Genomic DNA, 24,400 nt, shown 5'->3' with positions numbered 1-24,400 from the left:
AACTGTTCAATTCTGCTGCTGAATTACTTAGAACAGTGAAAAACTGATGATTATTAATATGAAAATGTTTTGCGGGAATGTATGAAAATACATGGTCTTCGTTAATGCACTTTATATGTAAAAGGCTGTTGTGTTTAACATTATAACTATCTCGAAAAGGACGATGCAGCGTTGTTGGCTATTGACCCACCACCATGTTCTACACGCTTGTTTGACGTATCATTCACTTGTGTACATTGCAGGAGTCACTGTGGGAGAAGGGCCGGATACCTGAGCCCCAGGGTGGGGACATGAGGCTCCAGGGGTCAATCCAGGGGTCACTGCAGTCACCCAAGGAGCCTGAGGTCGTCAATGTGACCTTCAACAAAGTCAACGGCAGCATGGGCCTTAGCATTGTGGCTGCTAAGGTGAGTGAGAATGTAGTTTACAAATGAGCCTCATTTTCAGAAAACTGGGCTTAAAGCATGTTGGTAAAGTGTTGTCCCAGATTAGCCTATGCGGTCTGCACCGGCTAATTTTGGTAGACACTCTACGATTCGACTTGATTTTTGTTTAGAAGAGACTTCCTTTAAACATAAAAGTCCTTACAAGCGGAATGTGTTGTCCCTGAACAGCCTGTGCAAACTGCACGTGTTAATCTGGGACGACACATTACGCACATGCATTTAGCCCAGTTTTCACAGAACGAGTCTGAGAATATATTCGGTAATTGTAATGTGATATTGGTCGAATCATGCCATATGCAAGGCGGCGTAGTTGCGCAGTCTGGATAGGAGCTACATTGTCCGTTATAAAATCACTTAAGGTTACTTGATCTCATTAGCGGACCAGGTCGCTCCGAGCCTGACTGTGCAGAAGCAAGGTGATGCCAATTTAGAAGACTATTTCAAACAAGTTAATATAATAATGTTATTTATGTCCAATAAATTCTAAGACAAAAAATGAATATGATTAAAAACTAAAAGAAATCGTGAATGAAGCCTGGTTCTCACAATACAAAATGTCAAACACACTCTCATTTTGTAAAACATTGAATTCTGTACCTCTTTTCATGAGATTGTATCTTGGTCCGGTGTCTTGCCATCAAGTAGACCATTGCTAATGAAAATACAGACAAGTTTTCAATCAATACCACTGATAAATATAATTGATAGTAGACTGAAGTTTTATGTGTATTTTTTCACATACTGAACTGTAATACAAATTATCGAAACAATTAGGGGTAACAGAAAAAGCAATTTATAAACCTGAATGTTTTTATAAGTTAAAATAATTGACATTAAATTTGCTAAAAAAAAACTATTTTAATTTGTATTAAGCATGATAATGTTCTACAGTATATGCAGATACAAATGCATACAGTGTCACCACTTTAAATTTTGTCAGTATAGGACAAAGCAATGTTTGTTCAACAGACCTTAAAGTAAATTGTCCTCGCAATAAAAGAAATTGTTATTTAAAATTAGTGTGATTTACAATTGAATACAAGTCTTGAAGTTGCAACAAATTCTCTGCAGTACTGTAAAACCATTAAATTTCGTGTGGTACGAATTTTCGTGGATTTCGTTGGACTGCTGAACCACGAATTCAAGTACCAACGATTATTTATACATTTTTAATCAAAAATCGGTCATTTCCGAAGGTCATTTTCGACATTTTCTTTTGTTGTCAGTTATCCGAGATACTTGTTTTTTGTAGTAGTTACTTCACTTCAGTAGGTCACATTACACTATATCTTGACTAATTAAAATATTTCCGAATTGAAAATGTTATTGTTATTTTTATAAATCAAGCATAGTATTTAAACTGTTCATCAACTATTGTTCTCATTTACGAGAGGTCGTCAAATTAACAGTTTACAGATTTATCACATATGTCAATTAGTGCCAATTAAAGTTAAAAGAGACATAACGGTTTTCACTCATGTATTTTGGGGACTTAATTACTCAATTGTTACTAGGAGGGGACCAATTGCGCTGAGAAATGCAAATATTGTCAAAACAACATTGATGGCAATAAGCGAGCGGGGACCCACAAGTGCGCCGCTTTATCGCTCTTATCGACAATAATCGGCAACACTTTCATGGTTCAGTGCACATTAACCTCAAGTCTTGCTGTCAACGCAGATAATGCTTTGTTATTACTCTGATTTTTTAAATAAAAGTTTAATTATTATGACGGTCAGTCTTCCCCGAAAATTTGAAATCCACGAAATCACGTGTCAACGAATTAGTTGATTTTTATTAAACAACAAAATTTCATACCGACGATTTTCTATACGTTTACAGTATTTTATAATGGTTATAAGCCCATGTATATTGTTCAACCAGTACCTTTTGTAAAATAGAAAACACATAATTATACCATAGAGACTTGGTTTTGTAGTCTTGTGCAAAATTGGCTGGTGTTTGACTGAAACTATTGGCAAACTCAAATAAAATTCAGGACTTGCTAATGTAATTTAAATTTAATCTGGTTTTTGTCTGAATATAATAGAAAAGTGCATTCGCTCCGAAATTTTTCTGAAAGTGATTTCAATTATATTTAAAAAGTGTAACAGTCTTCTAAAGACAGTTTGAATAAATTATAAAAAAAAGTCCCACTTTGTATTTTGAGACATAAATTATGACAAAGTAATTGGCAGTTTTCATTGGTAATAAAGCATGCATACAATACTGAAATGTAAAACAGTCAACTATGAACAAATACTGTTTATCGACAACCCATTGATTATCCGAGGCAAATAATTTATCTAACTCTGTTCTACAAATGTATTGCGCGCTTTTCTACTATTGTGCCAACCTCTATATTTGGAAATCTAGTTTTCAGATTGATTGATTTATTATTTAAAAAGTGCCTGTTAGTAGTTTAAATTGCCTATATTTGTTGCAATTTCTGTAGGAGATTATGCAAAGTGTGTGAACATTGGCAGATATGTGTGGCATGTTATGATTACCCACTTGCTTATTATGCGATTTGGCCTTTGGATATACAAATTTGGAATTAATTGAAGTTTATTGGTGATTTTTTTATTATTCTGACCTTTGTCACAGGTGGAGATTGTGAGATGTAGTATTTTGGGTATTGTAACTGCAGTGATTTAAATCGGACAATGACAGTAATTTGTGTGATTTGTAGACAATTAATTTGAATTCAGCTCGAGAGTTTGTAAGGCAAATTGTTGTACCGGTAATCATTCAAAGTTTAGACATATTGCTGTTGATTCTTAAGCACTGTCTCGTATGGACTTTAATTTTGATGTGTTTATTTTGCTGGATTATGTACTTATTAATTTGATTGATTTTGGTGTATCTGCTGATTCTATTTATTGAAAGGTTTTGTTTGTTGTGCAGTAAAAAGGAGAAACATAATTTGTAGTCCGGTATGTTGTATAATTGCCGTTTTGTGAACAGTGAATACTGTATTTATACTTCACATTAAATTTTCATGGAATTGAAATGGGGTAGTCTGTAGATTGTTGAATAATTGATTTGAGCTTTTGATCAGCAATTGTTTCAAGCCTAATATAAATGGGCCGTGCTCTGTGAAAAAAGGGTTTAATGCATGTGTGTGAAGTGTCGTCCCAGATAAGCCTGTGCCTGTCTTTTTTTTTGCTAAGAAGAGACTTTCTGTGAACGAAAAATAACACAAAAGCGGAAAGTGACATCCCTGATTAGCCTGTATGGACTGCACAGGCTAATCTTGGACGACACTTTACGCACATGCATTTAACCCCTTTTTCCCAGAGCACGGCCCAAATATTACATGTAAATGTCAACAGATTCAATTGTCAGGAAACCTTTTTCTTTCATTTGTATAACTGTCCTTACCTGTAATACATCAACAGACCAAAACTCTCCCGAGATTTACTTATCACGATTCTTATTTGCATCTGTAAGAACCCTTTCTATTGCCAAGATAATATCCTTCGATAGAATTGTTTTCCTTTGGCCCACGAGCAGAGATTTTGAAGGGCTGAATTTGGCGGTTATGTAAAATGATAAAATTGTATTTTTTTATTCCAATGTCAATAAAGTTACAACGCACGTGAATAGAGTGTTAAGCAGTGATCTAAGCTAATGTTTACACATCGAATGAGTTTTTCAAATGGTTTGTAAAGGAGAATAAGAGATTTGCACAGTTTTGATTGGTTGAAATTTGCCACTTATAAATAACTTCAGAGCAGATCTTGGTGCAAAAGGAATCCATTCCCTCTCAAGGGCTTTTGATTTGTTGTAAATTGAAATAAATGATTGTAAAGTTAAAGTTATTTTTTTGCATTCCTACATGCATCTGATAGCTGATTTAAATTAATTAAAGTCTTCATGCCCCACGTTGAAGATAAAAATCATTATTTCAGATATCATCTTTAAACAGTTTAATGACCAAGTCCCTATTAAATTCTTATTGTTGGTGATCAATGTACATATTTTATTGTTATTTACCAAATAAACATATCATTAATTGGTCCGGTTACCGTTTCAATACCAGCATTGTATATGGTCCCCACATAGTACAAGGATAGTATCTTCATTTCAAAACTGGCCATAGGACCGTAGCAAATAATTGGCCAAGAAGCACATTGGGCTTGCTTTGATACACTGTCAGATACCATTGTCTCTAGGACCGAGTGTCTTTTTGATCTAGATCACTGGTTTGATAATATTTGGTTATAGATTATTGAAGTAAATTACCCCTTCAAGTTCAAGCAGTTGTTTCTGCAGTGTGGTATCATTAATTTAATTGCTGCCAGCTCTTTACTAAAACTTTCATTTGAGTCTCACTCAGGAAAAATGGGGCTTAATAATTATACCCCCATTACTGGTAATGGGGGCTATATAGGAGTCACTTTGTCGGTCTGTCTGTCCCGAAAATTTCATCCGATCTTCACCAAACTTAGTCAGAAGTTGTATCTAGATGTCAAGGTCAAGTTTAAATATGGGTCATGTCGGTTCAAAAACGAGGTCACCGGGTCACTTAGTGCGTTTTAAACCGAAAGTTTGTACGGACCATAACTATGTCATTTATCGTTAAATTTTAAAATGACTTTGTACATTTGTTCACCATCATGGGACGGTGTGTCGCGCGAAAGAAGTACGTCTTTATCTCCAAGGTCAAGGTCAAACTGAAGTTCAAAGGTCAAAATGCTTGTCCGGACCACAACTATGTCATTTATCGTTAAATTTTAAAATCATTTGGCAAATTTGTTCACCATCATGGGACGGTGTGTCGTGCGAAACAATTACGTCAATATCTCGAAGGTCTAGGTCACACTTTGAGTTCAAAGATTAAAAATGGCCATAAATGAGCTTGTCTGGGCAATAACTATATCGTTCATTGTGAGATTTTAAAATCATTTGGCACATTTGTTCACCATCATTGGACGGTGTGTCGCGCAAAAGAATAACGTCAATATCTCCAAGGTCAAGGTCACACTTTGAGTTCAAAGGTCAAAAATGGCCATAAATGAGCTTGTCCGGGCCATAACTATGTCATTCATTGTGAGATTTTAAAATCATTTGGCAAATTTGTTCACCATCATTGGACGGTGTGTCGAGCGAAAGAATTACGTCTCCAAGGTCAAGGTCGTACTGTGAGTTCAAAGGTCAAAAATGGCCAGGGCCAAAACTATGCCATTAATTGAGAGATTTTAAAAATACCTGGTACATTTGTTCACAATCATTGGACGATGTGTCATGCGAAAAAATTATGTCGATAACTCCAAGGTCTAACTCGGAGTTCAAAAGTAAAAAAATGGTCATAAATTTGGACGGCATGTCATGCGAAAGAATTCAAGAGTTCAAAGGTTGAAATGGCCATAAATGATAATGGCATTATAATTCTTAAAAATCGCCATAAATTGGATTCTCTTGTTTTGTGAAGACAGCATGCAAAATAGTCTTGTGTCAATGAGGCACGTGGGGGTATACGTCACGTCTGTGACAAAGCTCTAGTTGTGCGTTAAGTGTTGTCCCAGATTACCCTGTGCAATCTGCATAGGCTTATCATGGATAACACTCCGCTTTTATGGTATTGTTTGTTGTGAAGGAAGTCTCTTCTTAGTGAAAATCCTGTTAAGGTGGAGAGTGTCATCCCTGATTAGCCTTTGCAGAAGCTAATCTGGGACAACACTAAGATTTGCATTAAGCCCCATTTTCCAAGAGCTCATTTCAATTCTGGTATATCTTTTGAGCCCCAGTAATTCCTCTTCTATTCTGCCATAACAGGTCTACCATTGCCCTTTTACAAAGATCAAGACAAGCATTTTCACAACAGACTTATATCAGTCTTTATTATACTAAAGGAACTGTTTTCACCATTTTATGTGTTTCAACCTTACAAAGCTGTATTATTTAGAATTTGTGTACTGCCAAGCTGACTTAAGCCAAAGTTACCATATCTTATTGCAAAAGCTAAATTCCTTACATTACCAGGCATTTCTGTAACTGTAGAGATTTACTGCAAGAGTTGCATCTCTTCCCAGTTGCCTCCCTTCCCAGTTACCTCCCTTCGCATGGTTATCATGTTTCCTCATATTGATATGATGGGCCCTCAACCACATCTTTGTGCCTTTGAAGTGCTGTCAGTTAATGAGGGAGCCACCTTTGTTCTTGCCCATCATCACATGTCATCAAGCATTCCAATCAAAACAGATGGCTTAAAGTCTGGTAAACTATTGCCAGTTTTAAGATTAAGTTTGCACATTATACAGCCAGATGGGATATTGCTATAAATTGAGGAAAACATTTTTATGTGATTTATGGAGTTCTGTTCCCAGTGAAAATGCTTATCCAATTGCTGGTAAAGTGGCGAGTTTGTCTTGTGTTTTATTGTTACTGTATTTTAAAATATGTTTGCGTTTCAATTTCTTAGGAATTAATTGAAGCATAGAATACGAGAAAAGATCTGTACATTTAAAAAACAAATATTCAATAAGAACCTTTGAACATTCATGCATATTCAAACAAAAATGCAAAGTATAGACAACCTATTGTTGTTTTTGCATAAAGTATTGTCCCAGATTAGCATATGCATCCTGAAAAAGGTTTATCAGGGACAAAAGTTTCTGCATAAACTATATTTGTGTTTAAAAGAAACTTCCAGTAAACTTCACCAAAAGCAGAAAGTGCAGTGCTTGATAAGGCTGTGCGAACTGCAATGCCTATCTGGGACAATACTTAATGAACATGCATTAAGTCTGTTTTTTCAAGAGCACGACTTATTTATAAGTGTATTGAGAAACACTTTAATATTTTGTTGTGTTGATTTGTCTGTACTTTTATTTACTTAATGCAATTAAGTATAAAAATTTAACCATTCAAATGTATGACACCGTTGGTACACTTGCCACTTCCCCATTGACCCATATAAGACACACCTCTGCCTGTTTGAAGAAGAACAGTCTTCACAACTGATTTCCGGTGATTGTTATTCAATGGCTGCCCTGTTTCCTGTATATATTTACATAATTATGAAACACCTGTCAATCAAGTGTGCCCTCTTTGCAAGTGTTCAATAGAAGTCAGTGTAGTGTAACCGCTCACACATCCTAGTTGTGGGAAATCAAAATTTGTGACTCTCACCTTAAAAAATCAATATAACATATTTGAAAAGATCCAGAGATTGTCAGTGAAACTTAATTTGCTTTCTCATGATTCAGTTGTGGATGTTGAAAATATTTAACACAATACCTATTTGGAGTATTTGTTCATTGCAAGGTAACCAACATATTTTTTACAATATATCAATTTCCTTAAATATAATAAAATAAAATATAATGACTTGAATAAATTGCTTTGATATTGCCTTGCTGTAGAGAATAATTAGTTCATTTAGAAGTCTTGTTGTGAAGGGTTTCTGGTTAATTAAGTTCGTATTTATGTTATGTAAAGATTGGTAATAGTTATGTCTTCTACTAAGATCTTCTTATTGTTTAATGTAGGAGTTAAATTCCATGTTCATTTCTTGTAGTGGTCTTAGGTGAGAAAGATTACATTTGTGCATTGAGTTCTTGGGAATGTGTATGAGGTTGTTGTGGTGTTCAATTCTTGTAATGCTATTATATTGGAGCTTCGATTTTTGTTGTTAGAGTTCTTGTAGTGGATTATATAGGAGGTGAGATTTGTATGTTCAATGCTTGTAATGGTATTATGTTGGTGGTTACATTTTTATGCTCCCTCAAAAAAAATTGGGGGGAGCATATAGTCGCCGCTTCATCTGTCTGTGCGTGTTTCCGTGTGTCCGTCCGTCTGTGCACAATTTTTGTCCGGGCTATTTCTCAGCAACTAATGACCGGAATTCAATGGAACTTTATGGGAAGCTTCACTACCAAGAGGAGATGTGCATATTATCAGCGGGTTCTGGTCGGATGATTTTTCACAGAGTTATGGTCCTTTGAAATTTTCCATTAACTGTACATATAGTGCAATTCTTGTCCGGGCTATTTCTCATTAACTAATGACCGGAATTCAATGCAACTTTATGGGAAGCTTCAGTACCAAGAGGAGATGTGCATATTATCAGCAGGTTCTGGTCGGATGATTTTTTACAGAGTTATTGCCCTTTGAAATTTTCCATTAACTGTACATATAGTGCAATTCTTGTCCGGGCTATTTCTCAGCAACTAATGACTGGAATTCAATGAAACTTTATGGGAAGCTTCACTACCAAGAGGAGATGTGCATATTATCAGCGGGTTCTGGTCGGATGATTTTTCACAGAGTTATGGCCCTTTGAAATTTATATAAAAATATTCTTGTCCCCCTTGAACTTTTGTGCCCTCAAGACGTTTCCTTTTATCTGAATATATAGTGCAATATTGTGACCAAAAAAAAGTTTGGGGAGCATCACCCGTCTCCGACGGTTTCTTGTTGTGTTCAGTTCTTGTAATGGTATTATGTTGGTGGTTACATTTTTGTGTTCAGTTCTTGTAATGGTATTATGTCGGTGGTTACATTTTGGTGTTCAGTTCTTGTAATGGTATTATGTCGGTTGTCACATTTGTGTGTTTAGTTCTTGTAATGGTTTTATGTCGGTGGTCACATTTTTTTTTGTGTGTGTTCAGTTCTTGTAATGGTATTATGTCGGTGGTCACATTTTTGTGTTCAGTTCTTGTAATGGTATTATGTCGGTGGTCACATTTGTGTGTTCAGTTCTTGTAATGGTATTATGTTGGTGGTTACATTTGTGTGTTCAGTTCTTGTAATGGTATTATGTCGGTGGTCACATTTGTGTGTTCAGTTCCTGTTATGGTATTATGTCGGTGGTCACATTTGTGTGTTCAGTTCTTGTAATGGTATTATGTCGGTGGTCACATTTGTGTGTTCAGTTCTTGTAATGGTATTATGTCGGTGGTCACATTTGTGTGTTCAGTTCTTGTAATGGTATTATGTCGGTGGTTACATTTGTGTGTTCAGTTCTTGTAATGGTTTTATGATGTTGGTTACATTTGTGTGTTCAGTTTGTGTAATAGTAATGTGAATAAGGTAACATGTTTGTGTTCAGTTCTTTTTATGGTAATTTGAATGAGGTTACATTAGGGAGTTCAGTTCTTGTAATGGAATGTGTAAGTGGTTGCAATTGTGTGTTCAGTTCCAGTAATGGTGTTTGGTTGAATTCATTTTGTTTGTTGATACATGTATATCTAATGGGAGTATAAGGTTACATTTGTGTGTTCAGTTCCTGGAATGGTATTAGTTGATAGAAGTTTGCATTTGTTTGTTAAGTTCTTTTAATGGTTATTTGTATGAGTTGTTGTTGGTATATTTAGTTCTTGTTATGGTATTATGTAAAGATTACATTTGTGTGTTCTGTTCTTGTAATGGTATCTTGTTTACGTTTAAAGTAGTGGGTTCAATACATTTTTGTGTTCAGTATGTATTACAAATAGGTGACAAAAGCGTATGTTTTTGTCCTCAGTTGTTACCTAAGTGTATGGCTCAATCAGTGATCATCTCTTATTTGTAGTATGTTATATTAAATGTTCATCATGTCGTTATAATTGTCTTCAATCTTAAGACTTGTAAATGATTGTTAATACTCAAAATTATACATATTTTATTGTTCTAAAGAATGTGCAGCAAATTTGGTCTATAAAAACCCCTACTGTGCAGTGATTTACTAATGTATACCCAAAATGTACTAAAATTAGTAGATGCATCATTTCTCAATGTTCATATTGTATAGTTTACTTGAACACTTAATCATGCATTCAAACCAACAGAATTGTGTGTCATCCTTACAAATGGATTTATTCTTGGACTATTAGCTTTCAAAGGTAAGGGGCTCTACATGTAACATTATTTTGTTAAGTTTGGAAAAGACTTTATAAATAATATTAATCTGTTAAGGTTTAAAAAAAAAAGTTTTTATGCCCCCAGATCGAATGATCGGGGGAATAATGTTTTTTGCCTGTCTGTCATTCTGTCCCAAAACTTTAACCTTGGTCATAACTTTTGCAATATTGAAGATAGCAACTTGATATTTGGCATGCATCTGTATCTCATGGAGCTGCACATTTTGAGTGGTGAAAGGTCAATGTCATCCTTCAAGGTCAAAGGTCAAATATATGGCTTCAAAGCGGCGCATTAGGGGGCATTGTGTTTCACAAACACAGCTCTTGTTGTAGTCTGATACTACCCCCAATTTTTTTTATGAAATAATCATAGTGGTAAGTTAGTATATTATTAAGACAAACATAAAACTGAAACAAAATTATAATGAATATATTGGAGGTGAACTTATCTAGTGGGGTATCTAGTGTTCATAGCTTAATAATACCTGTCCAAATGTAGGATTTGTCATGAGTTGTCAGTTCATGTAATATTTAATTAAATGACTTCAGGAATTGTGAATAATCAAGCCTTAAGGCGAGCCAGCTTGCACATTTCCTTCACAAGTTTAATCAATAATGATATGAAACAAGATATTTATAAATTTGTGGGGGCTTATTAGAAATAGTTCCCCAGTTATGTAATGCAGTTTGAAAATGCATTTCTGTTTTAAGTTTACAAACAACCAGAGATTTACAGCTTTGAAATGAACCATATTTTACATGTTTCTGCAGGCATATTTTTTATCTTCCCTGTTTTGATAGGAAATATATTTTTAATATTTTATACATTTATATAAAAGAATAATCCAAAATAATTAATTCCATAAAAAAATAAACTGAATCATTACAAAATAAAATTTTCAGAGTTTAAATAAATACATGCTTATGATGTATATTCATTCCAAATGCTCTGATATGTTTTTTAACAACCATTTACCATGTATGTATGTATATAGTATTGGAATGTATATATAAGTTGCAGTGATCAAGACACTTTTGGAATGATAACGTAGGCAGGTTTTTTTTTCCTTCTTTGGGACCCGCCGAAAATCGGCCCTTTCCCCTCGGATTTTTTTTCCCCTCAGCTGGTAAATTTTCCCCTAGATTTCATTTTCCCCTAAAAAAAAAAAAAAATAATAATTTTTTTTTTTTTTTTTTTACCTTTAAATATATAAGTTAACCTGATCCACTGTAGAAACTAGAAAAATCTTGCATAATTAAATTATCTGTTGCCTTGAATTTGTTTTAAAAACAGTTAAATATGTTAAATTGATTATTTTAGACTTTGCTTATTTTCCCCAAAATCCAGCTTTTCGCACAATTTTTTTCCCCAAAATTCGACGTTTCGCGCGATTTTTTTCCCCTCAAAAAAGGCCAGGCCCTTTCCCCAAAATCAGATAAAAACCCCTGGTAGGCAGCATAAATAAAATACTTGATTTCAGTGGTAGGTTTGGAATGTGTGACCATTTCCATAGAGTTGTCCTGCAAAACTCTTGACTGGTTATTCATGGAGACTGGTATCTAAATGAAACTTCTTTCATTAATGTTTAAGGAAGATAGAGTGTGACATTTTGGGCTTTTCAGCAATGAACTAAAATGAAATGCTATGACTGTCATAAATTGTTTAAAATAACAGGAAATCTTGGGTTTGTTAAACAGTGATTGGATAGGATTCTCTTTAGAAGTAAGGAAGATTAAAATAATTTGACAATTTTCTGTCCCTGTTTATTGTATTTGATTGAATTGGCCAAATTTGTGGCAAAAATCTAGTAAAACAAAACAGAACAACTTAATTCAGAATATTAAATCCTTAAATAAAACAACTGTCATGTTGAAACGTGAAAGCATACATACAGGAAATTGTAAATCCTGAAAATTGACAGATGTGATATTTAGATCCTTAATTCATGGGGGTTAAGTGTTCTTCCAGATTAGCCTGTGCAGTCTGCACTGGCTTATCAGCGACAACACCTTTGACCTAGATTAGAACTTTGTTCAGAAGCAACTTACTTCAAAGAAATTTTTTTCCATAAAAGCAGAAGTGTGAAAGTGTACCAGGAGCCATATCTTACCAGGCTGTTCCTCTGTGTTTCAGGGAGACGGGCAGAGTGATCGGGGGATCTACATCAAGTCAGTTGTGCCTGAGGGAGCTGCTGCTATTGTAAGTCTGATTGGAGTTATGCCCCTTTTTGATGCAACCCGGCCCACAGGAAGTGGGTATAATTGAGTAACTTGTTTGATTTGTCCACATAAAGTGTGATTTGTTATTTTTGGAGCGAACCACTTCCAAATGTTTCAACTTTCAAGCGATTCAAGTTAAACTCCAAATACTAGAGTTATTTGCCCTTGAATATAGCTTACAAAGCACCTTAGGGATATTAGTCGTGCTTGTGACTATAATTGTCCCCAACCGGTTTCACCGGAGGGGACTTATGGTTTGTGCTCTGTGTATCTGTCTGTCTGTCTGTGAGTCTATCTGTCACACTTTTCTGGATCCTGCGATACTTTTAAAAGTTCTTCATATTTTTTCATGAAACTTGAAACATGGATAGATGGCAATATGGACATTATGTACGTCATTTCATTTTGTTCCTACGTCAAACATTCTGGTTGCTATGGCAACAAATAGACTAGAAATACTGCTAAAAATGGTGTTTTTCTTGATCCTGCGATAACTTTAAAAGTTCTTCATATTTTCATGAAACTTAAAACATGGATAGATGGCAATATAGACATTATGCACGTCATTTCATTTTGTTCCTACATAAAAAATTGGCAACAAATAAAAAAAATCTGACAATGGTGGAATTTCTGACAATGGTGGAGCCGGTAGGGGACATATATTGCTTGGCAATAGTCTTGTTTTATTGTTAGCTTTGATTTGTTATGATTCTCTTATTTAAAACTCAATGGTTTGCCTCAGAATGACATACACTCATGTAGCCCGGTTTGCACTCTTGTATTTACTAGTGACAAGGGCAATGTTGCCAGAATATGAAGCTTTGATAGTCAATAACACATTCTACTATTTTAGAATGTGCCACCTCTGTTGACAATTTATTTTAGTTGATTTATTTATAAACCGTGATAGAAAAAGATGAATAATAGTATGCAATTAAATTGTTGGAGGTTTTGTGATGATCTCTCATAATACTTGACAATTCACTTCTACTGATAATGCTGTACTTTTTTTACCTTATGGACAAGAAATTATGCAATATCAAGGTTCTGTAGTCAAACAAATGAGTTCATTGATTGCATGCACAATGAAATAGTTACGTTTGGAAAAATGAAAATCATATGAGGCACGCTCTAGGAAAATGGGGCTTAATGCATGTGTGTAAAGTGTTGTGGAAAGTGTTGTGTAAAGTGTTATGGAAAGTGTTGTGTAAAGTGTTATGGAAAGTGTTGTGTAAAGTGTTATGGAAAGTGTTGCGCACATGCATTAGGACCCATTTTCCCAGAACATGACTCATAAAAATTCATAAATATAACTTATGTTATTACTGGATGTGGAATGACTATTTTGAACAGCCAACTAAATATATCCACCCTGTATATTATTGTTATTTTGATTCTAAAACTATTCAAGGAATGAAAAGTGTAATGTTCATTTAACAGATCAATTGATTATTACCAACACTTTGGAATGTCAAGAGTTATTAGCTATTATAGACACACACTTGTTGTTATTTAGGTTTAAAGTTAATTCTTGAAGGCAACCTTCACGTATCAACACTCCATTCTTTACTTAAATCCTCGTAAAATTGTAATTTATTTGGATGACCTCTTATCAGTTAATGCAAGTTTGAAAATTTTAACGTCATTATTCTGTTGAATTTTGGAGAGTTCGTGTTATTGTGTGGGGGTCCATGGAAGATGGTTTCCGTGTTTAAAAGGTTTGGAATGCGGGGAATGATGAAAACAAACAAGACGAAATGAGAAATTTGATTATAGCTTTTTGACTGGATGAAAAAGGTGTTGTTATTTTGGAATACGTGCGAAAACAAATAGTTTTATTCTTTATGATTGATACTCTTTAGCTCTTAATTTAATATCCTGATTATACTTGGTGATGCTCCAGGGTTTGTTGACTGATATCTTGTGTAGGTAGAGTAGTTATTAAAAAACACAGGCACAGAAGTTTGCTGGTTAAAATTTAATGTATAGAAATTGCATGGAAGTTGTTCTTTTATGGAATGAATTTTTCTTCAGTGTAAATTGTGAACATAACTCTGATATCACCACCAACATATGAGCCGTGCTCTGTGATAAAGGGGTTTAATGCATGTTCTTAAAGTGTCTTCCCAGATTAGCCTGTGCAGTTCGCACAGGCTAATCAGGGACAACACTTTCCGCTTAAACTTGATTTTTGCTGAGAAGAGACTTTCTTGAAACAAAAAATATCATAAAAGCGGAACGTGATTAGCATGTGCAGACTGCACAGGCTAATCTGGAACAACCCTTTACGCACATGCATTAAACCCCTTATTCACAGAGCACGGCCCATATTGAATTAAGTAGGATATGAAGAGACATTCTAATTAAGCAAATGACATTAATTTTGAAGAGAACTTCTATATAATTACTACTCTTGACTGCAATTTGATTGTGGATTGTCTTCTGGACATTTATTGTGGGCATAATTATACAGAGGAGTTCAATGTTGAGAACACTTTTGAGTATTATTAGTATTGTTGCCAAGTTTTGGAAAAACTAGGCTTAATACATGTACATAAAGTGTCGTCCCAGATTAGCCTGCGCAGTCTGCACAAGCTAATCAGGGACGACACTTTGCATTTTTATGGTATTGTTTGTTTTAAGGAAGTCTCTTCTATAGGTTAGTCCAGTCTAGGCAGAAAGTGTCGTCCCTGATTTGCTTGTGCAAACTGCACAGGTTAATCTGGGACGACACTTTACCACATGCATAAAGTTGCGTTTTACCCTAGTGAGACTGAGTTCTGTATTGAGAACAATTTAGAGTATTATTGAATGGACATTCATGTGTGGTTCCAGGATGGGAGATTGCAAGCTGGAGACCAGCTGCTAGAAGTAGATGGTAAAAGTCTTGTGGGACTCACACAAGAAAAGTATGTACTCAATATTATGTTGTCATCATGTTGCTTTTGAATACGCTGTTCAAATAGAAATAAATAATTTTATTTGAATGTTTTTTACATGCAAATGTATACACGATGTTAGAAACCATAATGATTATATTATCGTCACAGTATGAGATCATTTTGTTTGGAATAAAAAGTGAACAAACCTTGGAAACCTATAAAGTGTTCATGCTTTAAATAGAGAAAGATTTGTAGTTTGTATTCAATGATGCTTGCAAGGTGCACCCACGCTTTATACACATCAACTGTTTTAGTCAGGAAAAGGTGTTTATGTTTTGCAAAATATACAGGTACAGCCTTGCTTAAACTATTTTTACAGATACTGCTTTATCCTGTCACCAGATAAACATCACACAGCTATGCATACCTTTACAAATTAAATTGCAATTCAATGGTAATTAATTACTATGTCATCATAGAAAGTGACTCATGATGCACTTTCATGGCTCATGCTTTGACAGCGGGGCTTTTGCAGCTCTTGCATTGTAAGCCTTTCAAATTTACGAGGTTTTTAGTAATGACATTAGAGGGTTTAAAAGGAAATATGGAAGTTTAATATCAAAAGAATGACATTAGCTAATGTTAACAAATGTAGTGATATAAAATGGTTGATGATTGGAGTTTGATGTTGATTTGTGTTTGATAAAAGTTTTCTAAGATTAGGAAGTGTTCAAGGTGGGAAAAAAGGAATAGTGAGCATGGCAATATTCTCATAACCTTTGGTAAATTGAATTTGAAATTATTTGTATGGATTTAGAATAGTCATTATTAAACCTAGCTTTGTTATATAAGAAATATTTCTTTGTTTATTATGCTTGATGTAACAAGTTTTCTCTATGAAAAAAGGAGATTTTTGAACTGGTCTGGTATTTACATACCTTGAACAAAAATATGCACTAGCTAATTAGACCAGGAAACCTTGCATGACTTTATATCAGATAAGGAGGCTTGTTCCAAGCGTCTCTGGCGGGATGTGTCATAATACCCTTCTTCGTACAACTCGGCTCATACCTGACAAAGGAGCATATTTGGCTAATATTTTATTCTGGACAGGGTAGCTCCTGACCAGGCTGCGTTGATGTGCAGGCTAGTCTGGAGCTACCTTGGCCGCATTTGGCATAAAACCCATTTTTGCATGATGTGACTGACGTGTGTTTTGTCTTCTTGTAGGGCTGCTGACATTATGAAACACACTGGTCACTCTGTGACACTAAAGGTCGCCAAGCAGGGAGCCATCTACCACGGTCTAGCTCAGCTTCTCAGTCAGCCATCACCTGTTATGCAGCGAGGTAGGTAGGGGGTGGGGGTATTAAGTCGAGTTAGGGGGGCCAGTAGAGTGTGGAGTGCGCATTGATTGTGATTAAATTTGAGCCTTGTTCTGGAAAAACTGGGCTTAATTAAGTGTTGTCTCAGATTAGCCTGTGCTGTCTGTACAGGCTAATCAGGGACAACATTTTCCACCCGGAACTGGATTTTGTCTTGGAATAGATTACCTTTCAACAAAAAATACCTTTAAAGTGGAAAGTGTGGTCCCTGATAAGCCTGAGTGTGGTCCCTGATAAGCCTGAGTGTGGTCCCTGATAAGCCTGAGTGTGGTCCCTGATAAGCCTGAGTGTGGTCCCTGATAAGCCTGAGTGTGGTCCCTGATAAGCCTGAGTGTGGTCCCTGATAAGCCTGAGTGTGGTCCCTGATAAGCCTGAGTGTGGTCCCTGATAAGCCTGAGTGTGGTCCCTGATCTGGAAAGTGTGGTCCCTGATAAGCCTGAGTGTGGTCCCTGATAAGCCTGAGTGTGGTCCCTGATAAGCCTGAGTGTGGTCCCTGATAAGCCTGAGTGTGGTCCCTGATAAGCCTGAGTGTGGTCCCTGATAAGCCTGAGTGTGGTCCCTGATAAGCCTGAGTGTGGTCCCTGATAAGCCTGAGTGTGGTCCCTGATAAGCCTGAGTGTGGTCCCTGATAAGCCTGTGCGGACTGTTCTGGCTGATCTGGAAAGTGTGGTCCCTGATAAGCCTGTGCGGACTGTTCTGGCTGATCTGGAAAGTGTGGTCCCTGATAAGCCTGTGCGGACTGTTCTGGCTGATCTGGAAAGTGTGGTCCCTGATAAGCCTGTGCGGACTGTTCTGGCTAATCTGGAAAGACACTTTACTCATGAGCATTAATCTCTTTTTTTACCAGAATGAGTCTCATCAATTCAAGTTCTGGGGAAATTTTCTTATTTGTATGTTAAGTCATTGTTAATGTATTAATTCAACTTCATTTTGAGAAATGTGTTTTCATTTTTCCAATTTGAATACAGTAAGAGCATGATAACTTATAAAAGGCCACACTAACTTGATTTGATGCATGACAAAAAATGTTCCCAAAACATTGGAGCGAGTGAGCCCAGTGCAAATAAAAATATTTTTATTCTTAAGTGGTATGAGCATTCTATGGCCAATAGGTAACCCTCTTGTAGAATATATCCGATTCACTCTCAGTTGTCTCCCTTCACTCCAGCCTCCCCTCAGAAGACACCCACCACCCCCAGCAAGCAGAGACCCGGAGAGGAAGGTCCCCCTCCGTACAACGGCATGCCCGAGCCAGACCGCCGGGCTGCCATGCAGAAACCGGACTCCCGATCACTGCCTCGGGACATGCGGGCACCTGGATTGCGAGGCCCGGATAGCCGGTCTTCCCCGGCACTGAACAGTATGTATCCTGCGATACAGTAGGGTGTCCGGGAGGGGGTCTTATTTAGGGGTCCCCTTCTTGTGTTTCTGTCTTTGGTTTGCTGGGTTGGTGCTTATATGCCAGAGCTTACTCTGTCATTTGCTAAATTAGGTAATGGCTACATATGGACCATTTGGCTAAAGAAAATTCTATTTGGCTGCCATTTTCCTTCTCATAAATACTCATAAAATTACCAAATTAAGTAGAATTTTGCTAAAACGAGTAAAATGTGGCCAATACAAATTAAAGGCCAGTGGGGACCCTGCATATACCAGTGATTGGTAAGAAAGTGCAGAAGTGGCTTGGCAAGGACAGATACGCAGGTGTTGAAGTGTTGAGAACCAATTCACTGCACAGTAGGGTCAGGTACTGTACTTTGTCATCTGCGGCTGTTATGATACTGTAATGATAATTGGTGCACTGTGGGAAAGAGGGTAAAATTCACATTAGAAGCTGGAACAAAAAAACAGCCATTGATGATAAGTGCAGTATCTGATTTTTTTTCCCCCATCATTTCACAAATTTCCTTATTAAAAATTGTATGCCACATTACAGCCAGTTCTAAGCGTAAGACCGGTCGGCGGTCCATGGCGCGGGAACGTCGCCAGACCTGGCATGATGGGATGGTATCAGAGTCGGGTCCTGAGTCAGAACGCAGGCACTCGGCCACTTGGGACTCTGGAACATTCCCAAGAACGCGACACAACTTGAAGCAACAGCCTAATGCAAAATCTAGACTAGAGATCCAGAAATTGAAGGATATATTTCCTATTAAATTATTAAAACAGAAAGTTGAGGAATGCGAGTTAAGAGATTATCGGGCTAAGGCAGTGAAACTCACGCCAAAAGGAGAGTACTTTGGTATGAAGAATTACGTGCGGTCAGCCTCAGATTCAAGTTATTTCAATCGAGCCTTTCTTTATGATTACCCTAAGAAAGTAGAGTCTCCTCCCCTGCATGTGCTGGTGACTGCTCTTGATCAGGGGCTGGACGATGTGTTCGATGGAGCTTTGAGTGCGCGATCCGAGCCCGAGAAACGCACCCAGAGTGACTCGGACATTGTTGTGAAAACTAAGGCTAGGACTATGGATGATATTGTTATGAATAGTATTGGTAGTAAAAGTGTAAAACGAGGATATAAGAATGGTAGAAAGAGTAAGTTTGTGTGATGTGCGATAATGCATCATATGCAAATACCTAATAAAATTATGACATTTAAATCATTATCGGAAATAAATGCTAAACTCTGCTAATTTATTTAATAAAAATTATAGATATAGTTTGATAATAACTCATGTTTAAATAAGTTAACATTTCCATTCACTTTTGCAGGTGATCCTCCATTATCCGCGGTGGAGCGACTGAGGATGCCTCCAGCTGCCAGAGATAGCACAGGCCAGTACCCTCCCCCCAATGGCCACGCAAACCCCCATTACAACAGACACAAGGGAGACAACAGAGAGCTCATGGACAAGTCCAAGTCCATCCCAAACCTGCACATGGACAACTCATTCGATGGTCGTGGTGCTCCTGGCGCCATACGCCCGGCCCAGAGTGTCAGCGCCTTACAGCAGCAACAGCAACAACAGAGGGTACCTAGCCAGCATGCTGACTATTATAACCAGCCCCACTCCCTTGACGATTCTCGTAGCCATGGTAGCCATGATTACGAGAACCAGCCCGTGCGGACGCCCCTTGATGCTGGCAGAGGTTACCCCGGACCTGGAGCCAATCAGCCATCGTCTGGTGTTCAGTTCCGGTCGCCTGGTCAACCTGCCCCGGCAACCATGTCAACCAGACCGACACAACCCCAGAGTTTCGAGAGACCCCAGTCGCAGTATTTCGCAGGCCAGGACCGGCCCGATTTCCAGAACGGTCGACCGCGGTCAGAGGAATTCACTCCAGAACGCTTGCAAAACTGGCAGGACCCTGATCGAAGCAAAGGCTCCCCACACGACAGCTTTGACGGCAGGGGAGCACCCAACTACAGCAATATTCGACCCCAGGCCAACTATGCCAATCAAGGGGAAATACGGAAGATGGACATGGGAAACCAGCAGCCTAAACAGCCCAACTTCTATGAGAACACGTACCCCAGACAGCAGGAGCCTACCCCGCCATTCCAACAACTGAAGAGACCCCCCAGCGAGAGTGAAAAAGGTCGGCCCCCAACAGCCCCCAAACCAACACCCAAACCCAACCAGCCACTAGTGCAGCCTGTGGAGATACCTAGGTCTGAAGTGGATAACAGACAGACTCAGCCACACTTTTACAACCCACAGCTCCGCGACAAGGCCGCCATGTACCCCAGCTCATCGTCCCCTAATGCATATAACACATCCCCGGGCTCCCATAGTCACTACCAGAACACCAGCTTCTATGATGGACGTGCGGATGGTAGCTCTAAGATGTCGCCTCTACATGGGGACTTCAGTAAAAATCCTCACATGGCCCTGCCAGCCCCCCACGACATGGCCCCAGAGTTACCACCCCCACCCAACATGGACGATATACATGACCAGGATGAGTTGATGCCCCCCCTGCCCCCACCCCCTGTCAATGACTACCGACTCGAGCAGAAAATCAGGGAGGAACAAAACAGAATGATGCAACAGCAGCCATCGGACCCTAGCTACAGCAATTTACCTCCACAGAACAGCAGAAAACAACCATTTTCGCAGTCACTCCCTGCACATTCGGTTGCTTTTTCTCCGACGGGTTACACCCCACCACAGGCTACGGGTTACCAACCAGTGCAGAAGCCTGGGCCCAGTTTCCAGCCTGCCATTTCGACTGCCTACCAAACACAGCAACCCCAGTCGTTACCCGTGCAGCCCTCGGGATACAACGCCAGTCATGACTACCAGAACATCAACTACCCCAACAACAGGGGCTCCGAGCCCCCTAACTCAGCAACACTTCAAGCGAACACGTACGAATCCTACGACCCGAGAAAAGCTCCACCTCCAACATCGTCACAGCAACAACCACAGCAGCCCCGGCCAGTCATACACCAGCAGATCAAGGACCAGCGGGAGGCCATAGTGTCGCCGTGGCAACGAGAGGAACGGGAGAAGCAGCAGCAACAGCAGCAGGAGAGCCTGACCCGAATACGGGACATGGAGATCGATGACCTCACATCCCGGCCGCACCGGACCCTCCAGGAGGAGGAGAGGCTGAAGAAGCTGGTGCTGGAGGCGGAGTTTCAGCGCAGGCTAGAGGAGGTACAAGACAGGGACGATGAGGAGTCCGACGACGACAGATTTGTGAGTATCTCTTGCATTGTTCAGCATTGTTTATGACTAATTGAGCGGGGCATGCATTTTAGACATTTGATGTACTACCAAGCAAGTAAGAGTTAATTCAAGCCAGACTTTAGACCAAGAAAATCAAAGATGAGCTGTCGGTTTAACATGCACCAATGCCAAGTTTGCAGACATGTGCTAATAAGTGAGCTGCTTTATGGGAAAACAGGGCTTAATGCACATGAATAAAGTTTGGTCCCTGAAAAGGAATACTTTTTACCAACTTGCTTAACATTGAGACTGTTTGTCCCAGAAAGAGGCTCTTAGTATCAGTGATCAAATGAGCCTTGTTCTGAGAAAATTGGGCTTAATGCATGTGCGTAAAGTGTCGGACTGCACAGGGACGACACTTTCCGCTTTTATGGTATTTTTAGTTTCAAGGAAGTCCCTCCTTACCGAAAATCAAGTTTAGGCGGAAAGTGTCGTCCCTGATTAGCCTGTGCGGACTAATCTGGGACGACACTTTACTCACATGCATTATGACCAGCTTTCACAGAACAAGACACAAGTTAACATGAGTCTGCAAGCTAGCTCTGGTACATTTTGATTTTCAGTTACATAAATGTGGACTTGTAACATTTTCTTTGAGTTCTGAAATAAACTTTGGTTGCATTGAAACATTTAATAATAAGACGCCATTGATAAGTGTAAAAGTGTAAAGTTGAGCAATAAAAAGATAATAATCCTGATACTGGTACCTGGTCTTATGACTTCAAGAAGAGAACCTTATTAAGCTATAACTTCATACAGTTCCCTCTCTCCCATATGAATGCCCAGGTGCCCTTCATACATTTCCAAATTCGTGCCCCTCTCTTGCCCAGATCAATGTCTCTCATACGTGACTCCATGTGCGCACCCCACCCCCCTCTCCCTTTCTGCCAGATGAATTGTGTCGTGTTCTGAGAAAACTGGGCATAATGTATGTGCGTAAAGTGTCTTCCCAGATTAGCCTGTGCAGTCCGCACAGGCTAATCAGGGACGACACTTTCCGCTTTTATGGTATTTTTCGTTTAAAGGAAGTCTCTTCTACTTGAAAATCCAGTAGAGGCAAAAAGTGTTGTCCCTGATTAGCCTGTGAGGACTGCACAGGCTAATCTGGGACAACACTTTAGGCACATGCATTTTGCCCAGTTTTCTCAGAACACGACTCAATTATTAATCCCCCCCCCCTCTCAATGGCAGATGCAAGCCCTGGTGCCCCTCCAGTCCCTGCAGGAGGATCTGGTGAAGTCTCGTATGAAGATCCAGGACTTTGAGCAGAAGAGGCAGTATGAGGACGCTGAGAAGGAGAAGGATCGCATGCAGAGGTGAGTCACCATGGCAACCTGGCGAAGGGGAATCTTTATCTGGGCCTTGCTCTAAGAAAAATGGGCTAAATAAATATGTTTATAGTGTTGTCCCAGGTTAGCCTGTGCAGTCCACACAAGCTAATCAGGGACAACACTGCTTTTATGGAATTGTTTGTTTAAAGGGAGTCTCTTTTACAAGAAAACCCAGTGGAGGCATTGGAGGCGTAGAGTGGTGTCCATGCAGTGGGCACATGCTTATCTTGGATAACACTACGCATATTCATTAAGCCCAGTTTTTCCAGAACAAGGCTCATTTAATAGCGTGATCCATAAATGTATAAGATTTTAGGTTTAAAACCCCTAATGTACAGCGGCACATATGATACTGACCTCTTTTATGTACCAATGGTAAAATGTGATTTGAAGGAATTTCATAGTGTCAGCTTGGTGCCTCCCCTAAGATCAGTGAGCTTTTCCAAAATCACATTTCATGGTAAGTCTTTTCTTTCTCTTCGTGTATTATTATCACATATTTTGCTCGATTAATAACTGTTCAGTTTGTAATTTTGTGATTTTAAGCTGATATTAATACGGTATGTAGGCTGTATTACTTCATGTCAAGATCCATTACACCTTTTGATTGGGAAATGAACATACAAAGGGCTGAATTTAACAGTCATTAAGAATATGAATAGCCTTGCATATATATTTCTGTGAGTCAAGCTTCATGTTTGTGCCCCTCAGGGGTATTCTGAAAAAGACTCCACCCTCCCAGTCTCCCCCTGAGGAGCCCCTTGTCCCACCTGTGTCCGTGCTGAGCGTTTCCAAGGGGTAAAAAACATAGCAACGGGTCACTCGGAAAACTTGGCTAAATGCATGTGTGTAATGTGTTGTCCATGATTAACCTGTGCAGATGACACTTTACGACACTTTTTCGGACTTTTTTGCTAAACAAAAATCCAGTTCAGTTGGAAAGTGTAGTCCCTGATTAGCCTGTGTTAAATGCACAGGCTAATCTTGGACAACACTTAACACATGCATGAAGCCCAGTTTTCCAAGGTTAAACACCATAGCAACAGATCACGGGGCATGGTACTGGTTTCATGGTCCCTTTGCACAGCTGATGGGGTAGAATGTGTGTTTCTTACTGGGCTGGCACAGTCAGGCATTTCTTTGATATTCTTAAATAAATAAATAATAAATTGGAATCTATACTATTTATTTGGGTAAAAACTTTAAAAGCTGTATGATATACAATTCTTACCATGCATGTGTGTTTTAAAGCACTATTTGAATATGTAAATTGTGTGAATTTATTAAAGTATTTGCCTCTGTAAAATCCTGTTTATAAAGTTGTGTTATTTTTTAATTCATTAAGTAGAGGTTTTAAAATCTTGTCAAAATAGCCTTGGTTGCTTCATTTGCGACCCTGAAGTAAACACAAGTTTTAGATTTTAAATAGATGGTTCAATTTCTTATAGTACAAGAGTTAGTGTATATTTTTGTAAGGTATTATTATAATAATAAAAACTGTCTATGAATATGGAAGGCATCATCCAATACAATATGTGATCACACCTTGCACTGGGCGTGTATGTTTATGCACATGTTTTGGTCTTTGGTTCTGAAAACAATAGTTATTAA

The 24,400-nt window shown here is 38.3% G+C and overlaps 1 protein-coding gene across 1 annotated transcript in view; it reads left to right on the top strand.

Annotated features, from left to right (window-relative positions):
* Nucleotides 1–24,400, top strand: part of LOC127852669 (afadin-like) — a 90,136-nt gene that overhangs the window by 59,373 nt on the left and 6,363 nt on the right. Inside the window, exons 17-23 of the mRNA XM_052386619.1 lie at nt 243–407; nt 12,429–12,494; nt 15,350–15,423; nt 16,627–16,745; nt 17,950–18,141; nt 19,495–21,428; nt 22,650–22,774. Coding sequence (XP_052242579.1) covers nt 243–407; nt 12,429–12,494; nt 15,350–15,423; nt 16,627–16,745; nt 17,950–18,141; nt 19,495–21,428; nt 22,650–22,774 — 2,675 coding nt within the window. The remainder of the gene's footprint in view (nt 1–242; nt 408–12,428; nt 12,495–15,349; nt 15,424–16,626; nt 16,746–17,949; nt 18,142–19,494; nt 21,429–22,649; nt 22,775–24,400) is intronic.

The sequence above is a fragment of the Dreissena polymorpha genome, chromosome 12, assembly GCF_020536995.1.
Source record: "Dreissena polymorpha isolate Duluth1 chromosome 12, UMN_Dpol_1.0, whole genome shotgun sequence".
NCBI lineage: Eukaryota > Metazoa > Mollusca > Bivalvia > Myida > Dreissenidae > Dreissena > Dreissena polymorpha.
This window is presented reverse-complemented; position numbering and strand designations above follow the sequence as displayed.